This window comes from Ictidomys tridecemlineatus, chromosome 9 (assembly GCF_052094955.1).
Source record: "Ictidomys tridecemlineatus isolate mIctTri1 chromosome 9, mIctTri1.hap1, whole genome shotgun sequence".
In the NCBI taxonomy this organism is placed as follows: Eukaryota; Metazoa; Chordata; class Mammalia; order Rodentia; family Sciuridae; genus Ictidomys; species Ictidomys tridecemlineatus.
Genome location: NC_135485.1, coordinates 74,951,479 through 74,978,746, shown reverse-complemented (window position 1 = coordinate 74,978,746; position 27,268 = coordinate 74,951,479). Strand labels below are relative to the sequence as shown.

The 27,268-nt window shown below is 36.8% G+C and overlaps 1 protein-coding gene across 1 annotated transcript; it reads left to right on the top strand.

Moving 5' to 3' along the window:
* LOC144366459 (broad substrate specificity ATP-binding cassette transporter ABCG2-like) lies at window positions 1-25,791 on the top strand. The gene is made up of 14 exons (XM_078020738.1): window positions 1-165; window positions 1,178-1,330; window positions 3,958-4,094; window positions 10,108-10,259; window positions 14,747-14,851; window positions 15,433-15,680; window positions 16,492-16,574; window positions 17,043-17,132; window positions 18,531-18,660; window positions 19,720-19,744; window positions 20,384-20,532; window positions 22,740-22,829; window positions 23,506-23,591; window positions 25,449-25,791. The coding sequence occupies exons 1-14, from the start codon at window positions 1-3 to the stop codon at window positions 25,597-25,599; spliced, it is 1,764 nt and encodes a 587-aa protein (XP_077876864.1). The 3' UTR covers window positions 25,600-25,791.
* Window positions 25,792-27,268: the final 1,477 nt, after the last annotated feature.

The window sequence follows — 27,268 nt, the reverse complement described above, 5'->3', positions numbered from 1 at the left end:
ATGGCCTATAATGGAGGAGAGAAATATGTAACATACATGTCCTTTTATAGGTTGCTAAATATCTTAGCTGCAAGGAGAGATGCATCTGGATTATCTGGAGATGTTTTGATCAATGGAGCACCTCAATCTGATAATTTCAAATGTAATTTGGGTTATGTGGTTCAGGTAAGAATTTGTAAATTTGCCTTTTTTGTTTTATCTGTATGAGCATACTCTTTACTTACAGCTTATTATGCTTCTAGTTGTTTATGTGACATGCTCACATAACCAATATTCATTCCACCAGCTTTCATAATCTTCCATCTAAACAGTTAAATGGAAAAGCAAGGAAGACTTGGAAAATGACCCTGTTGGACAATGTTATCAATTCTGGCTTGTGTATAATTTACAAGTGTCCACAGTTGTCCTTTTTACCCTTCTAGCATTTTTTCCTTTCCCTAGAAGATGTGTTTGCAAATCCTTGTACAAAGCAACCTGGCTGTATCTGGTTCTAGTGGGCATGATTACCTGGGCTCAAACCTGGCGTGCGGATTGAGAATGAAAATGACTTCCTTGGACTCTGCAGCTATCTTTATGTGGGTCACTGCAATTGGTATAGTTGAAAGTTTACTATTAGCTTGAACTTTACCTTGGTTATATTATTTTTATAGATCATGGATTAAGTTACATATACTGAAATATGACTGAGGAGATTAAAATGAGACAGAAGAAGACACATGTACAGGGAAAAGTACACTCAACTTAGAAAATTAGTGAAAAAAAGTCCCAGAGAGAAGTCAGTCCAGTCTGGAGCAGATTTATGATTAAGCATCTAAAATCATTACAGAGTAAAGAAACAAGTATGAAATAGGGAAAACTGAATGGAAATCTAATGATATTAAATATTATCACTAACAAATTTTAGATATGATAATCATATTGTGGTTACGTTTTATATACACATAGAACTATGTACTATGATGTCTGGAATTTTCTTCAAATTATAGATGAGACAACACTGATCATGAGTTTATAATTACTGAAATTGAATTTTGAAGATGTGGAGTTTATTATATTATTCTGTCTATTTTTGAATATGTTTGGCAATTTCCTAATCGAAAGTAAAAATAAAAAATTTTTTGGTAAAGGGAAAATGTTGATTCCTGATTTCAAAAATTAAAAAAAAAATTGCATTTAGGATGATATTGTGATGGGCACCCTGACAGTGAGAGAAAACTTACTGTTCTCAGCGGCTCTTCGGCTTCCAACGGCTATGACAAATCATGAAAAAAATAAAAGGATCAATAAAGTCATTGAAGATTTAGACCTGGATAAAGTAGCAAATTCCAAGGTAGTGTGAAAAAACCTGATAGTATCATAACCATGAAAGATGACCTCCTTGTAGATGCTATGACCTAATTGTGTTTTCCCCAAAATGTGTGGGGTCAAAAGTAGCTGCTTTCTGTAATGATGAGAACAATGACTACTTACATACTATGAAGGTGGGAATTAAGTGGAAATTAATAATGGTTGTATCCTAGGAATGTATTGTGGTCTTGTGTGGGGAGTGTTTTTCACAGAACCCTTTCCACCCTCATTGTTAAGTCATGGCTCATTTGATGTGTTTGAACTAACCCTTCTTCTTCCTGTTTCTCTTCCTGCTATTAACTGCTGTTTTCTTTCTCTTCCTTCTGGGACCTTTGTTCCATGACTTTTTTGAGGTGAATTTCTGGAATTGATAAATGACAAGAATCCAAAGATTATTGCTTTGTATGTTTAATTTTTCTTTCAAAATTTTATTTTGTCAAATTATAATTTACTTTTAATTCATATCGTCACCAAGAATTTTTGGATCCTTTCTTTGTCAGTTTTCTTATCCCCACCTCACTCTTTCCTTTCTTTCCTTTCCTTTGCCAGTCCTATTTTCAGATCTATATTCCAGGCTTCTTTAGGTTTGAGAGGTACAGTTGTGAAAGTGTGACAAAGAGTGAAGTGTGACAAACAGTTAATGCCTACTTAGGCATCAGAGAGAAAAATTGAGTGGAATGCATCAACTTAACACTATTGAACAGTTGAACAGTCTATAGGCAGGGATTGCTGAGCAGACATTTGAAGCTGTGTGTGATAATGAGCTACTTAGACTGTAAATGGTTCATCTCCTTAAGAACTCCTTGACTTAGAAGCAGTGAAAGTTGGGGTTCTACTGGCTGATGCTTCCTGTATTATTGTGGATATTCTTGCATGTGAAATATATTTGTTATGGAAGAATAACCCTAGGATGACACTATTTACCATTTATTTTTTGTGTACTTAGTGATTGACCTGTCTTTGCTTTTCATCTGTTTATTGACTTGACTTTTGAGTTTCTTCTGTGGGATTCTACTCTATTCTTTAACATTAAGCACCCACAGCCTTAAATTTCTTGCTTATGTTTGCTGGAAAAATATGCAGAGGTAGTCACTGACTGCCTATATTCAAATAATCTAATTGAATTCCATAGTTCAATTTTTCTTTTTTTTACTTTTTGCATTTGCATATAAATGGATAGAGTTAGAGAAGATAATGCTAAGTGAAGTTATCCAATCCCCTCAAACAAAAGCCAAATGTTTTATCTGATATAAGGAGGCTGATTCATAATGGGGTAGGGAGGGGAAGCATGGGAGGAATAGACAAACTCCAGATAGGGCAGAGGGGTGGAAGGGGAAAGAAGGGGGAATGGGGTTATAAATGATGGTGAAATGTGATAGACATTATTATCCAAAGTACATGTATAAAGACACAAATTGGTGTGAATATACTTTGTATACAACCAGAGATATGAAAAATTGTGCTCTATATGATTAAGAATTGTAATGCATTCTGCTGTATATATAAATTTTAAAAAGTTAATTAAAAACAGAAAAGATAGTCTCCTTACTATAATGTGATCATTGAATCATTTAATAGAAGAGTAAATTCCTAATTCTATTCCCTTAGATTTCTCAGTTGTTAATATCTTCTTCCTTAGTTACTGTAGCTATTTCTTACTGAAGTATTTTATAGAAATTATATATACATGTATATATATATTACCTCTTGTTATGCATCTGCAACAAACCAGAACATTGCCTTCCTTGTTTTAATACCATTATCAACTAACACAATGAGTAATGTATTTACATCATCATCTCTATGGAGTTCATATTAATTCGGACACATTTTCCAAATTGTGTCCAAATGTCTTTTATAGTTCAATTGTCAATAGCACCCTTGTTTGAATCCTGTTAAGAGACTCTTTGGGAACTCTGAATTTCATAATTGCTTCTAACTTTCTGCCTACCTAAAACCTTTCTTCTCTACTCACACACAGAATGACTTTGACTGATTCAAATGAGTGAGCCAATTGCCCTGTTGAATAACCTGTCTTTTTTTAAGTCTGAAAAGGTAAAGTAGAAATTCTGCATTCAGTTAGGGCATGGACAATGTCAGTATGGAAAACCTTGTAGAAGCTGAAAAGGTGCCAGTGTGGTATGGTAGATAGTGAACATTTCCTGGCTCTAAATGTTCTTATTTTTGGTAAGTCCACTTGGGGACTTTTGGTGAAAACAGTGTGGGAAGTTATTAGAAGTCTAATAAATCACCATAAAGTTTTCCCCTTTTCCTCTCCTATTTTTCTCTCCCATTTTAGGCTATAATTTCACTATGTCAGGGCAATGACTCTTCATGTTCTAATAGACTATCTTAAACCTAAATATACTTAAAAACATGTAGGACTGTTCAAAGCATGGGCTTCACAGCCAGTCTTGGCACTTACTTAGCAGCTCTGCTCTGACCCTCAGTTTATTCACTTTTAAGAGAAACTTCTTTCTTCTCCCCCATGTTCATTTATTTGTTGCTCACAATAATTAGGATAATGAGATAAAGTATTTCTGTCAGGACTGTTCAACAATCATACTGACTGTGCCATTCTTGCTGACAACGTAATAATCTGTGCTTTAGGTTTTATCTAGGGGAGAAAGAAAAAGGACCAGGATAGCAATGGAGCTGATCACAGATCCTCCCATCTTGTTTTTGGATAAACCAACAACTGGTTTAGATTTGAGCACTACAAATGCTGTTCTTTTGCTCCTGAAAAGGTAAAGTTCTTTCATTTATTCAATATATGATTACTTCTGTTTACCATATATTCTTGGTTCAGGGAAATCAGAATACATCGCAGGCTTTCTTACTTCTTTGTTAGAGGGAAATTATAAACAAACAAAGAAATGTTATCGAGATTGATGAAATAAGAATGTAGGAAAGGAAAGTGGTAATGGGGTTGGGAAGCTGTTTTAAATAGTAGGAGGGTCAGGGAAGACCACAAGCATGTGATAGGTGAGCTGGAATGAGACCTGATGTATCTGCAGAAAAGAGTTCTGGGTGGAAGGAGCAGCCAGTGGCCCTGAGAAAGAGAATTCCTGGTGTGTGTGGAACATCAGAGAGACCACAGAGACAGAACCTAGTAGATAAGGGGAAAGGAAACTGGGTGATTTTGATGTAAAAACAAAATACCACAGACTGGAGGCAAACAACAGAAATTAATTTCCTTCTAGTTCTGGAGGCTGAAAGTTGATATTAAGATCTTCCACAAGGTTGTTTTTCCAAGGCCTCCTTATTGGCTTGTAGATGACCATCTTCTCCCTCTGTGCCAGTTTCTAATCTCCTCTTAACTGGACACCAGTGAGTGAGGACATTCAAGGTTCTCATGCAATCATAATGACCAATTTCAAGATACTTATCTCCAAAACTAGCCACATTCTGAGATACTGGGGGTTAGGACTTTAACATGTGAGTTTTGGGGAAGCCAGAATTCCACCATTCACAGTTAGAAATGATGTGAGATGAAGTTGGGCTGGCCTAGCTCTCCTAGGCCAGTGTTAAATATATGGTTCTCTATTCTTTTTGCTAGGGACATTGGGTCATTTTTTGTCTTATTAAAGATACAATAAGCTTTCATTTGCCATTCTAGAATTGGGAACAATGAATGTTCAATGAACTGAGCAAAGGGTGTTGGCTTTATAGGAAGAAAAAGGCAGAGGAAAGAAGAGAACATATAGCAGAGAGGTTATTAGAAAGTTACTTTCCTTAAGGGGTTAAACAGAGGGGCCTTTCTTGTAATGCAACTCAGGTAATATAGAGCTCTTATGATTGGTTACTGAGAATCTGATTTTGGAAAACAGACCCATTTAAATCTAGTTTGATTACCTTGCACTTAACACAAAAGACTCATGGAAGCATTTTGAGCATATTTGAGCAGGGCAATGGCTATAGGGAAGGCTGTGAAGTTCGGGTAGGATGAATGAAGGACTCTAAGAAATAACTGTTGAGGCAGATGGGGTCTGGACTAAGGTGCTCATGCTGCAGTGGTGAGGAGCACAGGTTCTGAATCTGTTTGAGGCTGGAAAGAACAATCAGTTTGGGAAGTGGACCTGGGCTTTGAGAATTGAGAGAATGATGCCTGAGATTTGAGGCCTATTAAGAGGAAGAATGAAGCAAAAGAAATGACAATAGCTTTTATTAAGAAGTGAGAACTGGGGCTGGGGATGTGGCTCAAGCGGTAGCGTGCTCACCTGGCATGCGTGTGGCCTGGGTTCCATCCTCAGCACCACATACAAACAAGGATGTTGTGTCCGCCAAAAACTAAAAAATAAATATTAAAATTTTCTCTCTCTCTCTCTCTCTCTCTCTCTCTCTCTCTCTCTCTTTAAAAAAAAAGAAGAGAGAACTGTGGAGCTGGGCATGGTGGCATATGTCTGTAATCCCAGCAGCTTGGATGCTGAGGCAGGAGGGTAATGAGTTCAAAGCCAACCTCAGCAATTTAGTGAGGCTCTAAGCAACTCAGTGAGACCTGTCTCTAAATATAATACAAAAAAGGACTAGGGATGTGGCTCAGTGGTTAAGTGCCCTTGAGTTCAATTCCCAATATCAAAAAGAAGAAAATGAAAGACTGTGAAAGGAAAGTTTATAGGAAACAACATTTCAAAAGTTAACTTTTAAATTCATTTGAAAGTATAAAAAATAATTTCAAAATTATAAGATGGCTCCAAGAATATTACAAATAAAATCCACTCTTCTCTCCTAGACTCTCCAATTGTTACATTTTACTGCATTTTCTCGCTCTCCATGTCTCTGCTCACCATTACATAGATTTTTTTTTTATTTTACATCATCCTCTCTCACTACTGAATACTCCTTAGTTTAAACTCCAAGATATAAAGACACTATACCATATCAACCTCCCAGTGAGGAACTTAACAATGACAGCTTCACAATTATTGAGTCTTTAAACTCCAGTCAGATGTCACAAGCTCACCCTGCTTTCTTTCTCTCTCAGGATTCTGAAGAAACACGTATTTCCTGAATGTTTCATTTTTTTATCCTCTAATCTGGAAAAGATTTTCAGTCTTTCTCTGGCTCTCATGTGGTTGAGTTAGGAAATTTCATGAGTGACCTTCAGATGGTCTATTACAGTTGTTTAGGCTGACTCAGGCATGAAACCATGCTGAGTTCTCAGGATAACACACCTGAGCTTCACCCACCACAGCTGGTGTACACCTCCATCATCTGATCACATTGGTGTCTGCTAGAGTTCTCTTCTGATAAATTACTGTTTTCCCCACACTGAAATAGATTAGTATATTATTGGGAAATAAAATAGACTATTTAATGCCAAATTCTATTCCTCATCAAATGTCCCCCACCAATTTTAGATGCACCCAAATCTCCTGCTCTTGTGGTAGCTGCCCAACATGTAATTGTTGACAGCATATCTAAAAAAGAGGTGTTTCATCTTCCCTATTCATTTCTCATATGATTCAGTGAGTCATAATCTCTATTACTCCCTGTTTTAGTGATCAAGTTGATTCTGATTGGGCCTATTAGAGTTCATTCAATGTGGCTTTTGTGTTCCTTTGACTTCTCCCTAATCATTTGTCCAGCATTTCTTTCCTTTGTGGTCATTATGATGTTCCATGCTCATGTTGTACTATATCAGCCATTTGTAGAAGGTGCCCTTGGTTAGAAACCAAGATCTGGTTGTTTAGTGCACTTACTACTATTGGAGTGGCTTAGCTTCTAGTGGCATTGCCTTTAGTAGACAAATATAGGAAATATACATGTGTAAGTGTGTGTGTGTACACACATATAAAGTAGAAATCTGATTCTATATTTTATTTGTTCAGATAATAATTATAAATATACTTACATGTGCATTTATGAGTCTCTGTGTGATTTCCACATTGTATGTACCCAATATGCCACTGAGCAACATTACCAACACCTACATGTGAATTTCTGATAGTCACAAATAAACATACATTTGCAAATGTTGATATTTTTTTTAGCATTTAATGTTATCATTAAAATCCCATGAATTCATAATAATATTCCTAATTCCAATCTAACAATTCAGTGTATTTTAAAAATATTTTTTTAGTTGTAGATGGACAGCTATACTTTATTTTATTTGTTTATTTTTATGTGGTGCTAAGGATCAAACCAGTGCCTCACTCATGCTGGGCAAGTGCTCTGCCACAGAGCTACCGCCCTAGCCCCCTTCAGTGTTATTTTAAATTTTGTCCTTTCAATCTTTGCAAGTCACTTTAGACAGTCAGAGATATGGCCCATTATCTCAATATATTTGCTTATTTTCTCAGTTAAGTAATTTAATTGTTTAATGCAATCAGTCTCCCAGTTGCTTTGGTCTACCACCTCTGGAACCCCTCTGCCTCATATATTAAGCTGCCAGACACACCACCTTCATGGCTCACCCTCTCTATCACTATGTCACTTCCTCTGGTGCCCATGCCCCCATAAGCAAGGTTTTGTGCTAGCAGAGAAGAAACAGAAAGATGCAAAGATGGATAATTAAACATCTTCATTTTGAAATGTAAAGTGCACATACAAGTGTAGATGCCAAGTTATGGGTCTAGCCTTCTGGTACCATTTCAGAATATACCCAAGATATTTTTATTATTTAGAAATATGTTAATGATGTTTATTAGCAAATGATGGATTGATACAAAATATATAACTGCTTTTTTTATGCTTTGTACTACGTAGCACACAAGCATGCTGCCTACTTCAGTGAGCTCTTATTGGTCATTCTAAATGACTTATGTGTATTCTTATCATCAATGGTCTAGTTATAATGCATATTCTATTTCTTTAGTCTGAGATAGAGCCTAAGATTCTCCACAGGAGAATCAAACAGGGGATTCTGATAACATTGCCACTGGTCTTCAGACAACATTTTGGGAAGCAGGGCTGTCATGCAATTATGCTTCCTGCTTCCAGTCCAGCTCCCTATTACCTGCTGGCTACAATTGTGTTTTTTGAATGAAGACTTAATCGTCCCTTTTTTGGGGGATCTCTTTAGTTATTTTCTTCATCCAACATCTAATATCTCACTATCAAACACATACACACACATAAGTCCTGCTTTGTAAAAAAAAAGAGCTTCTTTTAGTTTCCAAAATAAGCATTTTTTAAAATTTCATGCTTTGTTTATTTTTTTCTCCAAGAATGAGCTGTCTTCTATTCTTAGATAACTCCTGTTGAGACTTTTGATGGTCTACTAGTATTATCTTCATAATGGGATGTAAGTCTCCTATTTTTGCTTAAATGGAACCCTCATCTAATTCTAATTCCCATTGTACTGAAATTATTGGCCTACTGGCCTGATTATCTTTGAGGTAAAGCATCTTTCCACACACAGTTAGCATATACTAGGTGCTTCTCAAGTATGCATATTCAAGCTGTCTTCTCATAATTTTTTTTAGTACTAAAGTTTGAACCTTGGGGTGCTCTACCACTGAACTATATCTTCAGTTCTTTTAATTTTTGTTGTCTTCTTTTTAAAGACAGGATCTCACTCAATTTCCCAGGTTTGCCTCAAATTCGCAATCCTCCTTCCTTACCCTCCTGAATACCTAGGTTTAAAAGCATGTAGCTTTATGCCTGGTTCCTAAAGTATTTCAAATATAGTTTTTCAACAGTGATTTTGTCATTGTGTCTTCTACTCATAAGCTATAACTCTTTTGTAAAGGAAGTTTAGCACTGCTTATACTGTAGAATTAAACCAGAAATCAAATTCAAAGTTTTTTCCCTAGTATTCGATAACCCTTTGATCATTTGCTTGAACGTTAAGCCTGAAATGTAAAAAGAAGAAAATAAGTATATCGGAACTGCCTTATAACAATATTGTGAACATGAAAACATGGCTGTTTCTAAAGCATTTAGCAAACACATAGTAATGTTAATTGTTTTATCAGGTGAGAAGAATAAAAATTAAACCTAAAAGATATAAATGATCAAGGAGAATTTACCATTTGACACCTTTAATAATATTTACTCTATAACTCATTTTCAAACTCAAGTGTACTTACAGATTACCTGGGATGCTTCTTAAAAATATGGACTCCTGCCAGGTGCAGTGGCCCATGCCTGTAATCCCAGCAGCTCAGGTGGCTGAAGTAGGAGGATAACAATTCAAAACCAGCCTCAGCAACTTAGCAAGGCCCAAAACAACTTAATAAGACCCTGTCTCTAAATACAAAATAAAAGAGGGGGCTAACTGGTTAAGCACCCCTGGATTCAATCCCAGGTACAAAAAAATAAAAAATAAAAATTAATCCCTGTACCCACCCCTAGATCTTAATTCAAAATATGGGAAGACTATCCAGGAATCTTTATAGTAGATTCCAGACTGTTGATTCACAATCCTTTAAGAAGTCCAGTTTTTTTTTTTTTTTGAGAGAGAGAGAGAGAGAGAGAGAGAGAGAGAGAGAGAAGGAGAGAGAATTTGTAATATTTATTTTTTAGTTTTCGGTGGACAGAACATCTTTATTTTTATGTGGTGCTGAGATTCGAACCCAGCACCCCACACATGCCAGGTGAGCTACCACTTGTGCCTCATCCCCAGCCCATGTCCTAGTGTTTTTAATAAAAAGATTGAATTTCATTTCCCCAGTAATCATGTAGATAATATAAAATGAGATGAGAACTCCATAAGAGAAAATCAAGTGGAACTGGGAACAAATGGTCTAATAGCAAGAATAAAATATTTTACCAAGAAGTTCAGGATTCATATTGTTTTCCCTTTTAACTTAGGATTTCTCAGCAGGGACGAACAGTTATCTTCTCTATTCATAGACCTCACTATTTCATCTTCAAGCTGTTTGACAGCCTCACCATCTTGGCTTCAGGAAAATTAATGTACCATGGTCCTGCACAGAAGGCTTTGGAATACTTCTTATCAGCAGGTATAGTAGACTTTTTTGCATGTACTTGATCCTTCATTCATCCTATGTTGGGAGAGAGCAGAGAAGTCCACAGGAGTGCTGTTTGATAATATAGAGGTACCTGGGATTCCACCTCCCTAAAACATCTTTTGTTACTTTGGTGCCAGAATTTTTCTTCATTTTGGCAGTGCTTGTTTGTTTTTTAGGTCTCTTTCTTTTTCCTCTCCTATCTGAGTATGCATGTGTGTGTGCATCTGAGTATTTTTACTGGACCTGTCTGATATGATTCTCAGTTATCATTGATTGGTAGTCAGATTTCTATTGTTGTGACAAAACACCTGAGAAAAACAACTTATAAAAAGATAATTTATTTTGGCTCACAGTTTCAGAGACTTCTGTCTATGGTCAGCTGGCTCCATTGCTTTGGACCTGAGCTGAGACAAGGAAGAATCTCATGAGGAAGAATATGATGGAGGAAAGTTGCTCAGTTCATGGCTACTAGGAAGCAGAAAGGGAGAGAGAAAGAGGGAGAGAGAGAAAGGGTGAGGGAGAGGGAAAGGAAGAGGGAGAGAGAAAGAGAGAGGGAGAAGGAGAAGGAGAGGGAGAGGGAGAGGGAGAGGGAAGAGGAGGAGGAGGAGGAGGGGGGGGATAATGATGACCAGAGAGGAGGGGAGAGGTGGGGAAGGGAGAGGAAGGGAATGGAATTTCAGATCGTTCCATGGCATGCTCCCAGTGACCTATTTCCTCCAACTAGGTCCCACCTCCCAGTAGGAATAATTGGAATTATTAATACATCAAATGGATTAATCCACATGAAGTTAGAACTTTTATATCCAATTGTTTCTTAAAAGCCCCGCCTCTGGATATTTTTCCACTGAAAACCAAGCCTTGTACACAGGAATCTTTGTGAGACACTTCATATGCAAACCATAAATTTCTACCCTGGTCCCAAGAAACTCATGCCTATCTCATAATGCAAAATGCATTCAGTCCCAAGAATGCCCATAGCCTTAACATTTCTACCAGGTCTCAAAAGTCTAATTTTAATATCTCCTCTAAGATTCAAGACAAAACCTTAGCTGTACACTCTTATATAAAAAAAAAGTTCTATGCTTCCAACATATAATGACAGAATAAACCTTCCCATTCTAAAAGGGAGAAATAGGCACATAGAATGAAGGGATTGGACCAAAGCAGTGAAAACATTAAATTCTGTAGGTCCACATTTAGCTTCTGAGACAATGGTAGCAAGACCTGGGCTCTTAGGGCTAGGGGAGCCCCTCCACCTCTGTCCTTACTGGTTGTAACCCCTATGGCCCCTTCTTCTGGTTCTGCTCCTAGTCTGCAGCTTTCCTTGGGAGACATTCTACATTCTAGGGATCTCTTAATTCCTGGAATTCCACTGCATCATTTGCTTCACTCTCAAAGTTTCACACTTTGTCTTCTCAGGGTTCACCTTCAGGGATTCCAACTCTGAAACACACTATCTGGCTCTCAGGCCTTCATTTGAACTCTCTGTTGAAGTCTGAGAGACTCCTCTAACTCTAGCATCCTGCATTTCTGCAAAACCAGCATCATGTGGATGATAGCAAACTGTACAGCTAGCCACAGCTCTCTTCTGGACCTCTTGAACCATGGTAGCAACAGTTCTGAATGCATGCGCAGCTAAGCAGGGTGTTTTAGTTAGCTTTTTCACCACTGCAACTAAAAGACCTAATTAGCACAATTGTAGAGGAGGAAAAGATTATTTTGGACTCACAGTTTCAGAGGTCTCAATGGATAGACAGAAGGCTCCTTTCCTCCGGGCTCAAGATGAGGCAGAACATCAGAAGAGTGTGGCAAAGGGAACCAGTTCACATGATGATCAGTAAGCAGATAGAGGTCTTCACGTGCCAGATAGAAAAGCCACGCCTCCAATTCCCACCTCTTCCAGCAACTCCCTACCACTTCACTTACTCTCAGTTAATCCCTATCAGGGGATTAATCACTGATTGAGTTAACACTCTTACAACCCAACATTTCTCCTCTGAATCTTGTTGCATTATCTCACATGTGAGCCTTTGGGGGACACCTCACATCCAAACCATAACACAAGGTGAAAGGAATCCTAGGGAAAGAACTTCTTAGGCACCCCTGTGCTAAGGACTCTTCTTAAAGTCTGTCAACATGTTTTCATTTTTACACACTTGAGCCTGTTATGCAGGTTGGTCAATTCCTGAATGCCCTCAAGGCGTCTCTCCTATTGTCTCTATGAGAAATACTTGTTTTGCTTTTAGTCATGCTAAATTCTGGCCAAACTACAAAATTTTCAAAATCTTTCTGCTCTGATATTTAGTCCTGATTTTTTATTATAAAGATGGTCAAACAGATCAAAATGCTGTGCTGCACTGAAATTTTCTCCACCAGATTAATTAGTCTATCACATTTAAATTCAACTTCATACAAAGCCTAAGGACATGGAAAAGTGTACATATGTTCTTTTCCAGGATGTATTACTAATGGCCTCCAGTCTGGTTCCCCAAAGAGTCCTCACTTCCATCTGTAACTCATGAATGTAATCTTTACTGTATGCATTCCTATGGGCATTCTGGTCTTCTGACCTCCCACCAGAATTGTTCAATAAGCTCTGTTTAAAATATCTAAGGCTTCTGTAGCTGTCATCACCAAACCTTTCCAGATATCTCCTGCAAATCACTTCCAAAGGCTTCTTAACCACATGGGTAGGCACAGTCACAGCAATGACTCCTCTTCTTGGTACATATTTTCTGATAGTCTACTTTTCATCACTGTGATAAATACATGAGAAAATCAACTTTGATGAAGAGAGATTTATTTTGACTAATGATTCCAGAGGTTTCAATTCACCTTCAGTTGGCTCCATTACTTTGGGACTGAGATAAGGCAGAACCTCATGGCAGAAGGACATGGCAAAGGAAAGCTGCTTAGCTCAAGACATCCAGGAAGTAGAATGAGGGGGGGGGCAAGGGAAACATAAAACCTTTAAGGAGATGCCCCACTCACCAACTTCATCTAGGTCCCATCTCCCAGTAATTTATTCATATTTTTAATTAATCACATGTATTAATTCACTAAGGAGATTATAGTCCTCATGAGCCAATCATTTTCTAAAAGTCCCACCTTCCAACATTGCTACATTGGGGACCAAGTTCTAAACATATGAATCTGGGGAAGGAGATACTTCAAATCCAAACCGTTACAGTGCTCTTTTCCTGAAAGTTCATTATTTAACTGGTTGTACTGTCATCTAGTTATTCTGTCATTTCAATATTTTTGGAAAGTACCAGTATTACTTTCTTCTTGATCATAGAATCAATTGTGGTTTTTCTATGTTGACTTGGCAGTGATCTTGCTCTCCCTTGATAAGGGCTCATGAAGATGCTACACCACTTTCTAGGAACATTATATTTAAGATCTATGAATCGAATGGGTGTGAATAATAGTCAATAGAATGTGTGGTTCTAAATTCATTTTTAATGAACCAATGTTTCTGAGCTTCCTGGTTCTATTTCATATTGAATTATGTGTTTTTTTAAAAATGGCTCCAAAAATCTACTTAAAGACATGTGGAGATGATCATACGTGTTTCTCCATGACTCCAAATGCAGTAGTGAATACTCACTAGCTAATTTTTTTATTGGTTTATTTTAATCTCTGTCATTTAAATATAACCTGGGCTTAGGTTGTAGCTCAGTGGTAGAGTGTGTAGGCATGGAATTCAATTCTCAGCATCATAAGTAAATAAATAAATAAAATAAAAGTCCATCAACAACTAAGAAACTATTTGAAAAATAAAATAAAATAAATCTAACCAAGCATGTATGAGTCTGGAGAGTCCAGTGGAGATGAATTTGAGAGTCAGACTTCAGGCTCTCTTCAGATGATTGTGCCAAAAGAAGCTGAGGTGGTAGTTCAGGTATAACCTGCTGGTCATGTTCTCAAGAATGCTGCTCCATATTTGGAATATGGCAGCATGTGAGGTGATCATTTACACCTCCAAATTCAGTAGGCAGAGAAGCAGTCATTGCTGCATGCACGGGGAAGTTTCAGCAGTCCCTACATGAACTCAAAAACATACTGTACCCAGGCCTTTAATACTTTTTTTCTGGACCTAGTTTTACTACTGGGAAGTACTAAAGTTTAGTACTGGGAAGTACTAAAGTTTAGTACTGGGAAGTACTAACTTCACTGGGAAGTACTAAGCTTAGTACTGGAAAGCACCAGAGCATATTGATAGCTGTTCTGTTCGAGTTTCATGATTTATGATACCCACACATGTATTGCTGGCAGATAGAATATTGTTGAAAGTCTGCATGAATGAATAGGATGAAAGAAAGTACAAATTTGTGAGGTGAGAAGAGAGCAAGAAGAGGAGGGAGAAATTTTAAGATTCTGTCTTCCCTAGCCTCACCTCCATCACCATCTGGAAATGAGACCTGTTTACATTCCAAGACCATCACGCTGAGTTCTTGGGTTGTCTCCTTTTACAGGTTATTTCTGTGAGCCCCACAATGACCCTGCTGACTTTTTCCTGGACGTCATTTATGGAATTTCCTCTGCTGTGGTATTAAACAGAGAGGAAGAAGACCGTGAAGGTATATGAATCTTTTAGATTCACAGATATTTGCCTAATTGGTTTGACCAAAGCTTAGCAATGTGGTGGCTCATTAAAACTTAGCTTTGTGAATTCACGTTTATGCCATGTTCTGATGCCAGCCAATAGATAGACTTTACGGTCAATGAGTGCTGTGTTTTATATTCAATTTATGAATGAGCAATTATATGATGCTGTTATTGTAAGAGGAAAATTCACTAAAAATAAATTTGCTTATTATTTATTGTACTTTTATAATAAAAAATTTGGTACTTTATGTATTTTCTCCTAGTAGAAAATAAGGACAAGGTTTTATACTAATAAATACAACTCTTTGTGGTAAGAAGTCTATTTCAAGAACTGAGATCTAAATTGTTAGGGAAAGGTCGAGTGAGTTTTTTCTATTGATATGATTATGGTAGAATCTGGCCAATTAGCTGTGTTTACTAATGTTTACATCAATGACAACACTCATGATAGCTTTAGAATAAAATTGTTATCTCATAAATGAGTCACAGAAAATTGGGTTGTCAGTTCTTGTCTGCTAATAATATTTCCCTTCTTTATCTATTTTTCTTCTAGTCAGCCACAATGAAGAACTTCCTAAGAGAGAAAAAGCAGTTATAAAAACATTAGCTGAGTTTTATGCTATCTCCTCCCTGTACAAAGACACAAAAGCTGAATTAGAAGAACTCTCAGGTGGTCTTAAGAAGAGAAGACCAGCCTTCATGGAAACCACCTATGTCACCTCCTTCTGTCACCAACTCAGATGGATTTCCTGGCGTTCATTCAAAAACTTGCTGCCTAATTACAGGACCTCTATAGAGAGGGTAATCTGAAAGATTCTTTTCATTTTGCTGTGAGATTCTTATGTGGGAGCAATTGGGTTCTGATATAGTCTACTTAAGAATTATGAGTATTTTTTTCTTTTTCTTATTTCTAATGTAAGAATTCTCACTTGAAACTTCTTAAAGTATAAAATAGTTGTCTAATATGTTGGTACATGCCTGTATTACCAGCTACTCAGGAGGCTGAGGTAGGAGGATCACAAGTTAGAGACAAACCTGGGAATGTAGCAAGACCCTATGCAAAACAAAAAGTGCTGGGGATGTGGCTCAGTATGAGCATATTTGCCTTGCATATGTGAGATTCTGGATGTAATCCTGATTATGGGAAATGGGCAGGTGGAAAATGTGCATGTTTCCTGGCAGAAGAGTTGATAGCTCAGTTGAAGTCATCCCTCTTAGCTGCATGGTCTTTAATTTGTTCCCAGATCAACTTTGCCAGGTGCCTGCATAGATTTGCTACTATGTGGTAGGACATTCATAGGTCCTGCTCCTGAATTGGGCCCTGAACTGGGAATACTTGGTAGACAGAGGAGTCTTGGCAATTCCAATAATCTGCTCTGTTATTCTCTCAATTCAACAAAAACAGGTTAGTGTTCAACTTAATTTAGAAAGTAGTGTAATAGTGTGCACTGTATTCTGATTCTCTCTGAGACTTTGGCCAAGCCATGTAAATTGTTTATCTCAGTGGTGAAATCTGATTATGAAGCTGTATATTTTATCACAAATGGTGTACATTTTTCACTTCTAATTGAAACTATTTCCTTTATCATTTTCATTTTCCTTTTTTAAAAAGATCATTACCACAATCATAGGTGGACTTGTTACAAGTTCTATTCTCCTTCATCTAAAAAATGATTGCACCGAAATCCAGATTAGGTAAGTAAATTTTAATCAATGCTGTTAGTTTTTCAAGCTTGGAAAAATCCATTTAATATTTTTTGAGTATAAGTATTGAGTAAACATTATATTCATTGTGGGTAGGATGTGTTCATGCATTGAAAAATGAGTGGAAAATTAATTTTATTTTTCATATATATTTGTATCTATTTATTGTTGAACTGTATACATCATAAATTTTACCCTTTTAACCCTTTTTGAATGTACAGTTACTGTTCAGTGCATCAAGCACCTACTCATTGTGCAACGATAGCCAATATCCAACTCCAGAATGTTTTTTTTTTTTTTTTGTCTTCCCACACAGAATTTCTATACCCTACACTGGGAGAGACCTCATGGGGTCATTCTTCCTCTCTCTTTTAACCAGAGTAGTAATTTTTTTCTTCTTCCTTTCTTTTTTTATGAAAAAAAAACTATGGTTCTTTTTTTTCTGTTCTGTCCTGGCAGGACCTGGACACTCTGTCTGCTAATTGGCTTTCAGTGTTTACCCAACCTGTCAGCAAAGGAGACCTTTGCACTTGAGAAGAAGCTCTTTATGTGAGTAGATCTCTATTTTAGGAAGGAGCTTGATGTCTGATGACTAAATTGGTGATATCCATAATTGGACCAAGGATCTGATTGGGAGAATATCAGTATTCTTCTTTTCTTTCATATGTTGATGTGTTTAAAGGATGAATACAAATCATATATACCTATTATGTACAATATGAGCTTTCAAAGTATCTGCAGAGATAACCAGTATTAACTAAAAAAAATGAACAGGGTAGAAAGTCAAGTGTATGGGGCCTCTTGCCAAAGGAAGAGTGAGTTTTGGGGTGAGGTGTAGTCAGCAAATTCCAGTGCTACAGAGAAAGCAAGTAATAGAGGGGATAAAATTATCTTTTTGTTTCTAGAAAAAAACAAATCAAGATGACTCTAGCAAGAACATTTTGAGAAGCTAGGTAGAATTGTAGTGGTGGGTTAATCAGCAAATTAGCAGTAGTAGATAAAGCTGACAAAGAATTGAAGGTGTGCAGCCTTCAGTAGATTTAAGAATGTAATAAATCAAAGGAAAAGAAGAAAAGGTTCAGTTTTTCTCTTGAGATTTTCAAATATAAAGGAGATTTGCCCGTGCTTACATATGCACCAAGGATAGCAATCATCAGAGAAGGAAGGAATGAAGATACTGGTGGAACAATTTGAAAATACAAGAAATCCATGTGAAGAAGAGAAAAGATGAGGATTTAGTATCTGAAATGATGTATTGTTGAAAGACATGATCATTGAAAAAAAAGTCTTTTTTCTTCTTTTTTTATTATGAGAGTATCAAAAGTAAAAGGAGAGGGCTGGGATTGTAGCTCAGCAGTGCTAAAGCACTCTCCTAGCACATGCGAGGCCCTGGGTTCCATCCTCAGCACCACATAAAAATGAATAAATAAAATAAAGGTAATGTGTCTAACTACAACTAAAAAAATTAAAATTAAAAATAAATAAAGTAAAAGGAGTTTAGGAAACTGCACCTGCTTATAGGGCCTTGAAGAATAATAAAGCCACCTTTGTCACAATCATAAGTGGGGAGAAGAAAAGCCTCTGTTATCACTGAGATTAGCCCAACATTTTGCTCTTCAAGCAGAGTGCAGCTCAGAGGAGAAATATAGCCTCTGAGGAAAGTGAGGAGATGCAGACTCTGTCCCTGGAGGGGTGATGTGGGCCAGAGTGGGCAGCACAGGAGGAGTGCTGTCATGAGAGGATCCCAGCAACAGCCTTGGTGGGCTGATGCTCCAGGGAGGCTGCACCTGAAGTAGAGAATAACGTGGAGGTGGGGTTCAGCCAACAAACCTTGGACATCTGCAGTGTCAGACCTGGTGAAAGCAGGAGTCTGCACAGCAGAGTCTCCTCTGGGCTGTGCCTTCCTGGACTAATCTGGAATATATGGTATGTGTTTTTGTTCTGCAGACAAGAGTACATCAGTGGATATTACAGAGTGTCTTCTTACTTCTTTGGAAAACTGTTATCTGATTTTCTACCCAGGAGTTTGTTAACAATTATTCTATTTACTTGTATAGTATACTTCATGTTAGGTAAGTAACAAGATAAAGAGGATGTGTCCGTAGTCTTACAAATGAAAGGAAACTAATTTTGCTTTGTAAACATATTTATGGTTTCCAAAACGAAAGATCAAGTCATAAGCCAGGAGAGCAAGTATTCATTCCTCACTTTCTAAAATGGTAGTTCAGTTGTCAGTACTGTTCTACACAAATTCTTTTATTTTTATTTGTTACTTGTGTGTGTGTGCAGTACTGAAGATTGAACCTGGAGCCACTCAAATGCTATACAAGTGGTCTACCATTGAGTTACATCTCCAGCCCTATTTTACACTTCTATTTTGAGATAGGGTTTTGCTAATTTGCTCAGGCTTGCCTTAAGCTTGGATTCCTCCTTTCTGGGTCAACCCAATTCCTGGAATAACAGGTGTATGGCACCGTACTGGACTCAACTGGACTTTCAAAGCTATAAATACATTTTATGTCAGTAAAATGCTGTGATTCATACAAAAACATGGAAAGAATTCCTTCATATTTGAGACTATGCTGGAGATAATGGGATATTTATTGCTTTTTAATTTTTCTCTGTGTCTCTGTACGTATACCTCTACATAAAGACAAAATATAAATGGAAAAACAATAAATAGGTATTAGAGATACAAAGAGACAGCTAAAAAATCAACATACACACATACACATATGTGCACACGTTCACATGCGTGCACACACACACACACACACACATACACATATTTATTCTCCTTCTCCTTTTCCCTATTTAAAGAAAGATGATGACTTTTGGATTCAGGGATTTAACAAGAATACTTGTTTAATGACCATAGACACATTCATTCGTGCATTATGCTCAGACTTCTTCTCAGGCTCATGCTGTAAGAATGTAAATGTATTTCTTTCTCTCTCTCATGCACTCACATGCACACATACACACATCACAAAAATATCTATTTTTGACAATACACTGCAGAGTAAGAACTACTGAGAAAGTGTAAACCTTCCAGTTTAGAAATAAAAGTTGTTTCATAAAAAATTAATTATGTAATCTAACCCCTCCCCCACAGTCCTGATTGGTGTTCCTGCAGCAATCGCAACATTGTAAGACTGATGGTGAGCATTAACTCATTAGAGTTCATAAGGTGGTCGAAGAAACTTCATTTGGCTCCAATCTAAATCAGATTAATAGGATTTGTCTAGGGGGATTCAGCATATGAATTCTTTCTCTTTCCTTCCCATATATTAAAAACATTGTTATAGAATTGTGATCCCAGTTTTTTTTTTTTTTTTTTTTTTGCCGACAAATGCATTATAGCAGACAGTGAGTAATGTAGAGATGTCTGGGTACATGGATGTGTTGTTGATGAGTTTTCTTTAATAGGAGAAGGCAGTATAATTTGGCTAGATATGTTGCCTGTGTCCACCTCACCAATTCTGAATTGGTCAAAATTACACATAGGGCAACATCAGTGTTATATGGGAAAATGCTTTGGTAGAAAGTGTAATCAGTCTGTGTGGTAACGTTATACAGTGGTGAACGATGCAATTAATGTCCCTGGGTATTTTGGTCTTGGATGACAACTTTTCATCTTGATACTATTATTTTTCAGAATATTATACTGTCATTTGTTCACGGGTGTATACACACACACACACACACACACACACACACACACACACACACATATATACAAAAGTGTCAAATACATGGGAACCTAGGCAGGTAGACTGACCCTTTCTTTTCTTTCAAAGGATTGAAACCAGGGGTGAAGGCTTTCTTCATAATGATGCTTACCATTTTGATGGTGGCTTATTCAACTGGTTCCCTGATCCTTGCTATTGGAGTTCACAGTATTTTTTTCACAGCAGCAATATTGGGACTATATTTTCTATTGATGATGGTGAGTGTGAACTGTGATTGTCTGAGAGGAAATTTTTTCCCTTGTTTCTTCCCACTCTTTCACCTGTCCTTTAAAACCTTCTTTGAGGATTCTGTGCATAGACCTAAGATGCTTTCAGGAGGCCATGGACTAAGATCCTGTTTATATTAGAGAATGTACCACTTTCCTCCTGGCACTTATAAAAACACTAGAAATCCCAAACTTATATTACAAGGTCACCCTATTAATGGGTTCCTGATGCTTTTTATATTAATATTTTTCGCTTACTTTTGCTTTTAATGATTCCTTAGTTTTAATCTTTTATGCCTTAAATTTTGCACTCACAGTGATGAATCAGCAGAAACTAGTTACTAACCTTTGCCACACAATGACATCAAATAGGAGTGGTTCTCCTATTAATACACACATCCTTTCTTCTACAGTACAAGGAGTTGTCTTTCAAAGATACATAATTAGCATAAGCTATTGCCAAAGTTTAATTCTTTCATGTATAAATTTGGCAAAAATCAATGTATATCACTGAGAAAGCAATGTCTTGTTTATAGTTTCTACATTGTCATACAACAAATAAAAGATATGGTTAATTATTATGTAAGGTTTTCTACGTAGAAATTTAAAAATCAGTCCCAGGATCACATTACTCGAAGATGCTGACTTATATACTAAGCAGTTGCTTAGGTCCAGTTTTAACACATGCAGACAAAACCACAACATTGTCATTGTTCTGAATATCCCAGGGTACCTCACGCCAGTTAGGACAAGCATTATGTGCACCTCGCAGCTGTCTCTGGTGTGTCTCCAGCAGTCCTTCCTGGCATCTTCATTGCCACATGGCTTTCTGGTAGCTTTAAATGGAGGGATTGACTATGTTTCCTGCTGTATTTCACCACACTATGTTGTTTATCAGGTCTAGGGTTTGGGTTTTCTAAGGCCTCCTTTCTGAGCTCCAGATGATTCCTAATGTAATGAATATATAGTGTCGAACCTTGTGAATAACAAATTACCTGTTATATGAAAGTAGAAAAGGGCATGTGATGCTTAGGATTGTTCTTAGACTGTCAGGTTCCTTACTGGGTACATATGATTTAGTATAATTTGAATAGTCAGTAAAATCAGCTCTTCATGTCCATGGGATCCACATTCAAAGATCCAACCAACTGCAGATCAATACTATGCAAAGCAAAGATTATGTCTACAATGAGTATATGTGCTTATTTCTTTGTCATTTTGCTCTACTCATATGAACTATTTACATAGTATTTATGTTGTATTGGGCATTAAAAATATTAAAATGATTTTTAAAACACATTATATTTTTATTTATGCATAAAGAATGTATGTGGGTTACATGAAAATATTATGCCATTTTAAAAATAAGGGACTTGAGCATCTACAGATTTTTGGTATCTGTGGACTAGATATCCTGGAACCAATACCGTTGGGCTACCAAAGGATAACTGTACTTCTTGGTATTCTTTTATGTGCAATTACAGAAAAATTAGAGGACTTAGTCTTGATAATTACAAATCTTCCAAATAAGTGGAAAATATAATATAGATAATATTGTCCTGAATCTCCCAAATAAATGAATGTATAATACAGACTATAGGTATGCTAAGAGCCACAGCCAAGTAATATGATGCATGGCATTTTTGGTTGAAAGGTGACGACAGCTAGTCATTGAGATGATATGATTATGTTAAGATTTGCATTCATATGGATATTGGACTCCTGCTGTTCACCTGGGCCTGCTTACAGGACTCCTGGAGACTTCCCATTGGTTGGGGAAGTGCAGTAGGAGGGAATTCCAGGGGAGGAACTTCCTCTGGGGTTCCAGGAGATTGCTGCAGGAGTGGGTCGGCAATCTTCCCGGGCAGTACAGGGCATTGGAGGCAGTTTTAAAAAAATAAAGTTTGTTCCTGCTTGAGTGGCTCGTGATTTTGTGCCCAGCCAGACTGCAGCATAGGTATATTGTCCTTCCTTTAATACATAAACTATCTTAGCTGTGTGGAGGTATAGATATGCAAGGGATGAAGGATGAAGCTTACTGTCTAGAATAAGTTGAAGAAATTTTAAGAAAGAGTTGGTCCTAGCAGAAGTGTATAGAAAATTCTAGAGTTCTTGGAGAGACTTATCTAGAATTTCTCGTAAAATCACTAGTCTTGTTCCAATTCATGGTTTTTGCTTTTTTTTTTTTTTTTTTGTAGATTTTGATAAATTTTTCACTGGATTTTGGAAACTTTTCCCCTTGGCTGTCATGGATTCAGTACTTAAGTATCCCTCACTATGGTTATATGGTAAGTTGTCCTCATCTGTCATAGGAAATGTATTCTCAAGCTGGATGCAACAAAAACAATGCCTATCTATATTGCTTTGACCATGAGCAGTGAAAGAGTCCTATCCAGGAGTTACCTTTCATGACTGAGAATCTCCTATTAGCCTAAGTTAGTACAAATGCCAGGAGTCATGTGGGATTTTCCCCAATCACCTCATTGTTTCAGGAAGATGAAGGTTGTAGAGAAATTAGGGAAAGTAGAAGAAGCAAAAATAAGACCATAATACACTCTTAACTGTATTGGCTTTAGCAAGCCAATCAACTCCAAAGTTACTGTTCATCCATGTATAACCAAATTTCTAACTCACATAATTACAACTAGTTTTGAGGAAAACTTAATTATCATAAATCAACATTACCTTTGATCACCACTGTATTATTTTAGTTGTAGTGTTTATGGGACTATAAAATTGGGAAGAGATAAAGTAATGATTTCTTGGCCAATGGGAAGCAACATCCCAAGCTTAGGCCTCTTGATTTCCAGGGAAAATAAGGTATTTTGTGGGAAATAGACTGTGAATATGAGACTTTCACATGTTGTAAATACAAAATTAAGATTAGAATTCACATCATTGGGATAATTTCTGGGAAACTTTTGGAATCCAGGTCTGTTTCACTTCTGTTCCCCCTTGTTGTAGGCTTTGCAGTATAATGAATTTTTGGGACAAAACTTCTGTCCAGGACTCAATACAACAAAAAGCAGTGGCTGTTCCACCTATGTGATGTAAGTTTGTGTTCAATGTCACAAAGGGTTTGATTACTCCTATGATGTGATTAAGAAAGGCCCCCAGGTTTAAAGCTGATTTGAGTCCTTTCAAGGCTAACAAAACTTCCTGATTCTAAGTTGTATCACTTGAAATATGAGTTCTTGTACAGTAATATATATGAACACCCATACAATTTCTGTATTGAACATAAAATTGTGTTTAAGTTTAATGTGGAGACATATTTGTTTTGAGACTTTTGAGAAATTATTTTGATGTTTTAGTTGTGGGATTCAGTTCTTATTTTTTCAGAACTATTGATTTTGAAATTAATTGGTTTCAGAGTTTAGTGAAGGATCATAGTCTCTGATCACTTGGATTCTATGCTACCAGTGAGCCCATCCCTTGGAGATTAGTAATAGCTCAAAGAGCAGCAGTAGGATAAAAGTGGTTAATGTTGCTTTGTTGAGATTCTGGCCCTTCTCTTTGTTCACACTTATGGGAAATCAAAGCCTGCATAGTTGTGTGTGTGTGTGTGTGTGTGTGTGTGTGTGTGTGTGTGTGTCTATACATTGACTCAGTATACTCTTTATCAAAGGCTATATCCACTAGAGAAAGAAATACATATTTCAGTTTGTTGACAAGAAAATCTATTTTTGCATAATGTCTTTAAAACTGAAGTGCAAATTTCAATCAATTTAGATCTCATTTTTAATTTTTAATACTACTTTTGTTTTCTATGATTGCTGTTATCTTTGACTTTAACAGATAAATTACCAAGGGAAAAAAGAATCTGGCATGTTCAATCTCTCCTAGATTTTTCAAATATATAGAATTAGATCTTTGTAAAAACACAAACCCTATTGTTAATGATTGATAAAGCCTCTACTAAGAGGAGTTTTCCTTACGCACTCTTTTTGTTTTGAGATGGGCATAGTCTCTGTGACAAAAAGTTAGTGCCAGGTTATTAGTTAGGATAAAATGGATGGGGAACATTAGACCACATAAGGAGAAGCTACCACAGGCTTCATGCTCATAGAAGGCTCCTTCACATAAGAGAAAAATAAGAAGCTCCTCTAATAGCACAGAGAGGTCAAGGATATTTTAGAAATGGCTGAATTCCAAGAGATGCGCAAGAATGGCAGCAGGTAATAATTATGGCTGCACAAGGTGTTTTTTATTAAGAGCCACTTTTCTACCATGTGGCAAGAATGCTCCATCTTGTTCCAGGTGCTACCTAAGTCTGATTCCTGGGTATCTTTCTGTAGTGGAGTGTCTGTGATGATTATTACCATCATGGTACAAGAGCTGACAGATCCTGACTGCCTAGAAGCATTTGTTTCCTCTATCTGTAGTTGTAGAATTCCTGCCTGTGTATTTTGGATAACTATTCTGTGGGTGAGCCAAACCAGAAGGAACTTTTGATGCTCTCAGTAGGGCCTATAGGTGTCATCAGTTAAAGCTGAGCTTTTACCCATTAGAAGTGGTGAAAAGTTCCTTCATCAATACTTTCTTCGAGAAAAGTAGCATTATAAATTTGAAATGGAATGAATCTGAGGAGACTAGAACTTGGTTCATTGTGTGACTGTAAACTTGGCCAAATTCATTAATCCTTATTAATGAATCCTCCTCTTTGAAATGTGTGTAATACCTATACCCCCTTGGGTTATTTTAGGAATTCCTTAACTTATTAGGTGCAAGGTGCTTAGCACAGTATTTAGAAAAATTTTAAGCACTCCATAATAAGTATTATATATGAAGTGATGATTTCATACTATTTGGTTACTTATTGGCTTCTAAGAAAAAAATAGTGAATATATTGAGTAAACCTTGACAGATGCTACAAATGTAATCAGAAATTGTGTGTTGAATTTTAGATGTACTGGTGAAGAATACTTGACACTCCAAGGCATTGATCCATCTCCGTGGAGCTTGTGGAAGAATCACCTGGCTTTGGCTTGTATAACTACTATCCTTCTTGCAATTACCTACCTAAAATTGTTACTTCTTAAAAAAAAAGATTTTTAAAATCCCCTTTAATTTACCATGAATTACCCTAATATTAAAAAGGAACACCGTAATTTATTTCACCAATGCAGATATTTTTGCCTTTGCTCAGTAGCCTGCATACTGTTGTTCAGAAAAAAAAATATTTTTAATAGAAAATATTCACAAAAATCACAACAAACTGAATTACACATGAAAGAACCCAAGCCAAAACAACTGACCTGTTGTATTAGCTTATCTCATCAAACAGTAAAGAAGTCCAGTCAAATTTATTGATATGAAAAGTAGAATTAAATTACTGAAATGCTTAGAAAGTTAATAATATCTCTAGTATGAGTTTTCTCACCTTCAAAATGCATGGGAGGTTAGTAGACCTCTAGTTTTAATAGATGATGAGTCCATGATCTGCCATTCTATAATAAATAACAGATATATATTAATGCTATATTAAAATATGAAATCTAAAATGTGTTGTAATAACCTGTGTTATTTCTAGGGGACAAAAATCTATGATGATATAGGTTATTGATGATGTTGGAAGTTAGTGATACTTCTCTAGTGAAATTGTAAAACCTCAGGAGTCTCAGCTGGGGGCTTTGGGTCATAGTTAGAATAGAGACCAAAGGTTTGAGGATGTAACTCCTGTGCCATTTCTGAGATACTCTACTCAGAAGTCACTTTACTTCCCTGGTTGAGTCAGTGGTATATGCATCAGATTCTCCTGAGAGCTCTTGTTAAGACACAGATGCCTGACCCTGCTTGTCCCACCACAGCAACACATGCAGAGCAATGTGTGCAATAGTTGAGTGATTGTTCCTAACATAAGTGGGGACCATGTCTTGGGCTTTAGGTCCTAATACAGGCATTAACTTTGCAGAAATGTTTTTGTATTATCTGTTTTTGCCCTTTCATGGCAAAGTAGTTATGACAAAGACCATTGTCACCAACAAAGCCTAAGTATTTACTAACTGTTTCAGTAATTTTTTTTTTTGCTGCTGTGACTAAAGTATTTGACTACAACAATTGTGGAGGAGAAAAAGGTTATTTGAGGGCTCACACTTTCAGAGCTCTTAGTCCATAGAAGGCTGGCTCCATTCCTCAAGGCTCAACCTAAGCCTGAACATAATGATGGGAAAGGATAGTGGAGAAAGGCAGCTCACATCACAGTGGTCAGGAGTCAGAGAAAAAGACTCTACTCACAAGATACAAATATATACCCAAAGCCACACCCCAATTTCTACCTCCTCCAGCCACACTCCTACCACTTCAGTTACCACTCAGTTTATCCCTATCATTGGATTAAATTACCGATTGGCTTAAGACTCTTACAACCCAATTGTTTCTCCTCTGAAACTTCTTGCATTTTCTCAAATGTGAGATTGGTTGGGGGTGGGGGAACACCTCTCATACAAAACATAACACTATCTATTCCTTTGTATAACTTTGCAAATATCTACATTAAACCAATAGAGCTTGCAGTATGCTTATACTTAACTACAAGACTGACTAGGATTAATAATAAAATTTATATTCATAGCATTAATTCATTCAAATACATCTTTTAGCCAGGCATGGGGTGCAAAACTCTAATCAACCTAACTGAAAAAACAGGCAATGAACAAAACATACTCATTTCCCATTAAGTCAGAAAGGGAAACTCAATTATGTAACAACTCTAGAGTATATATTC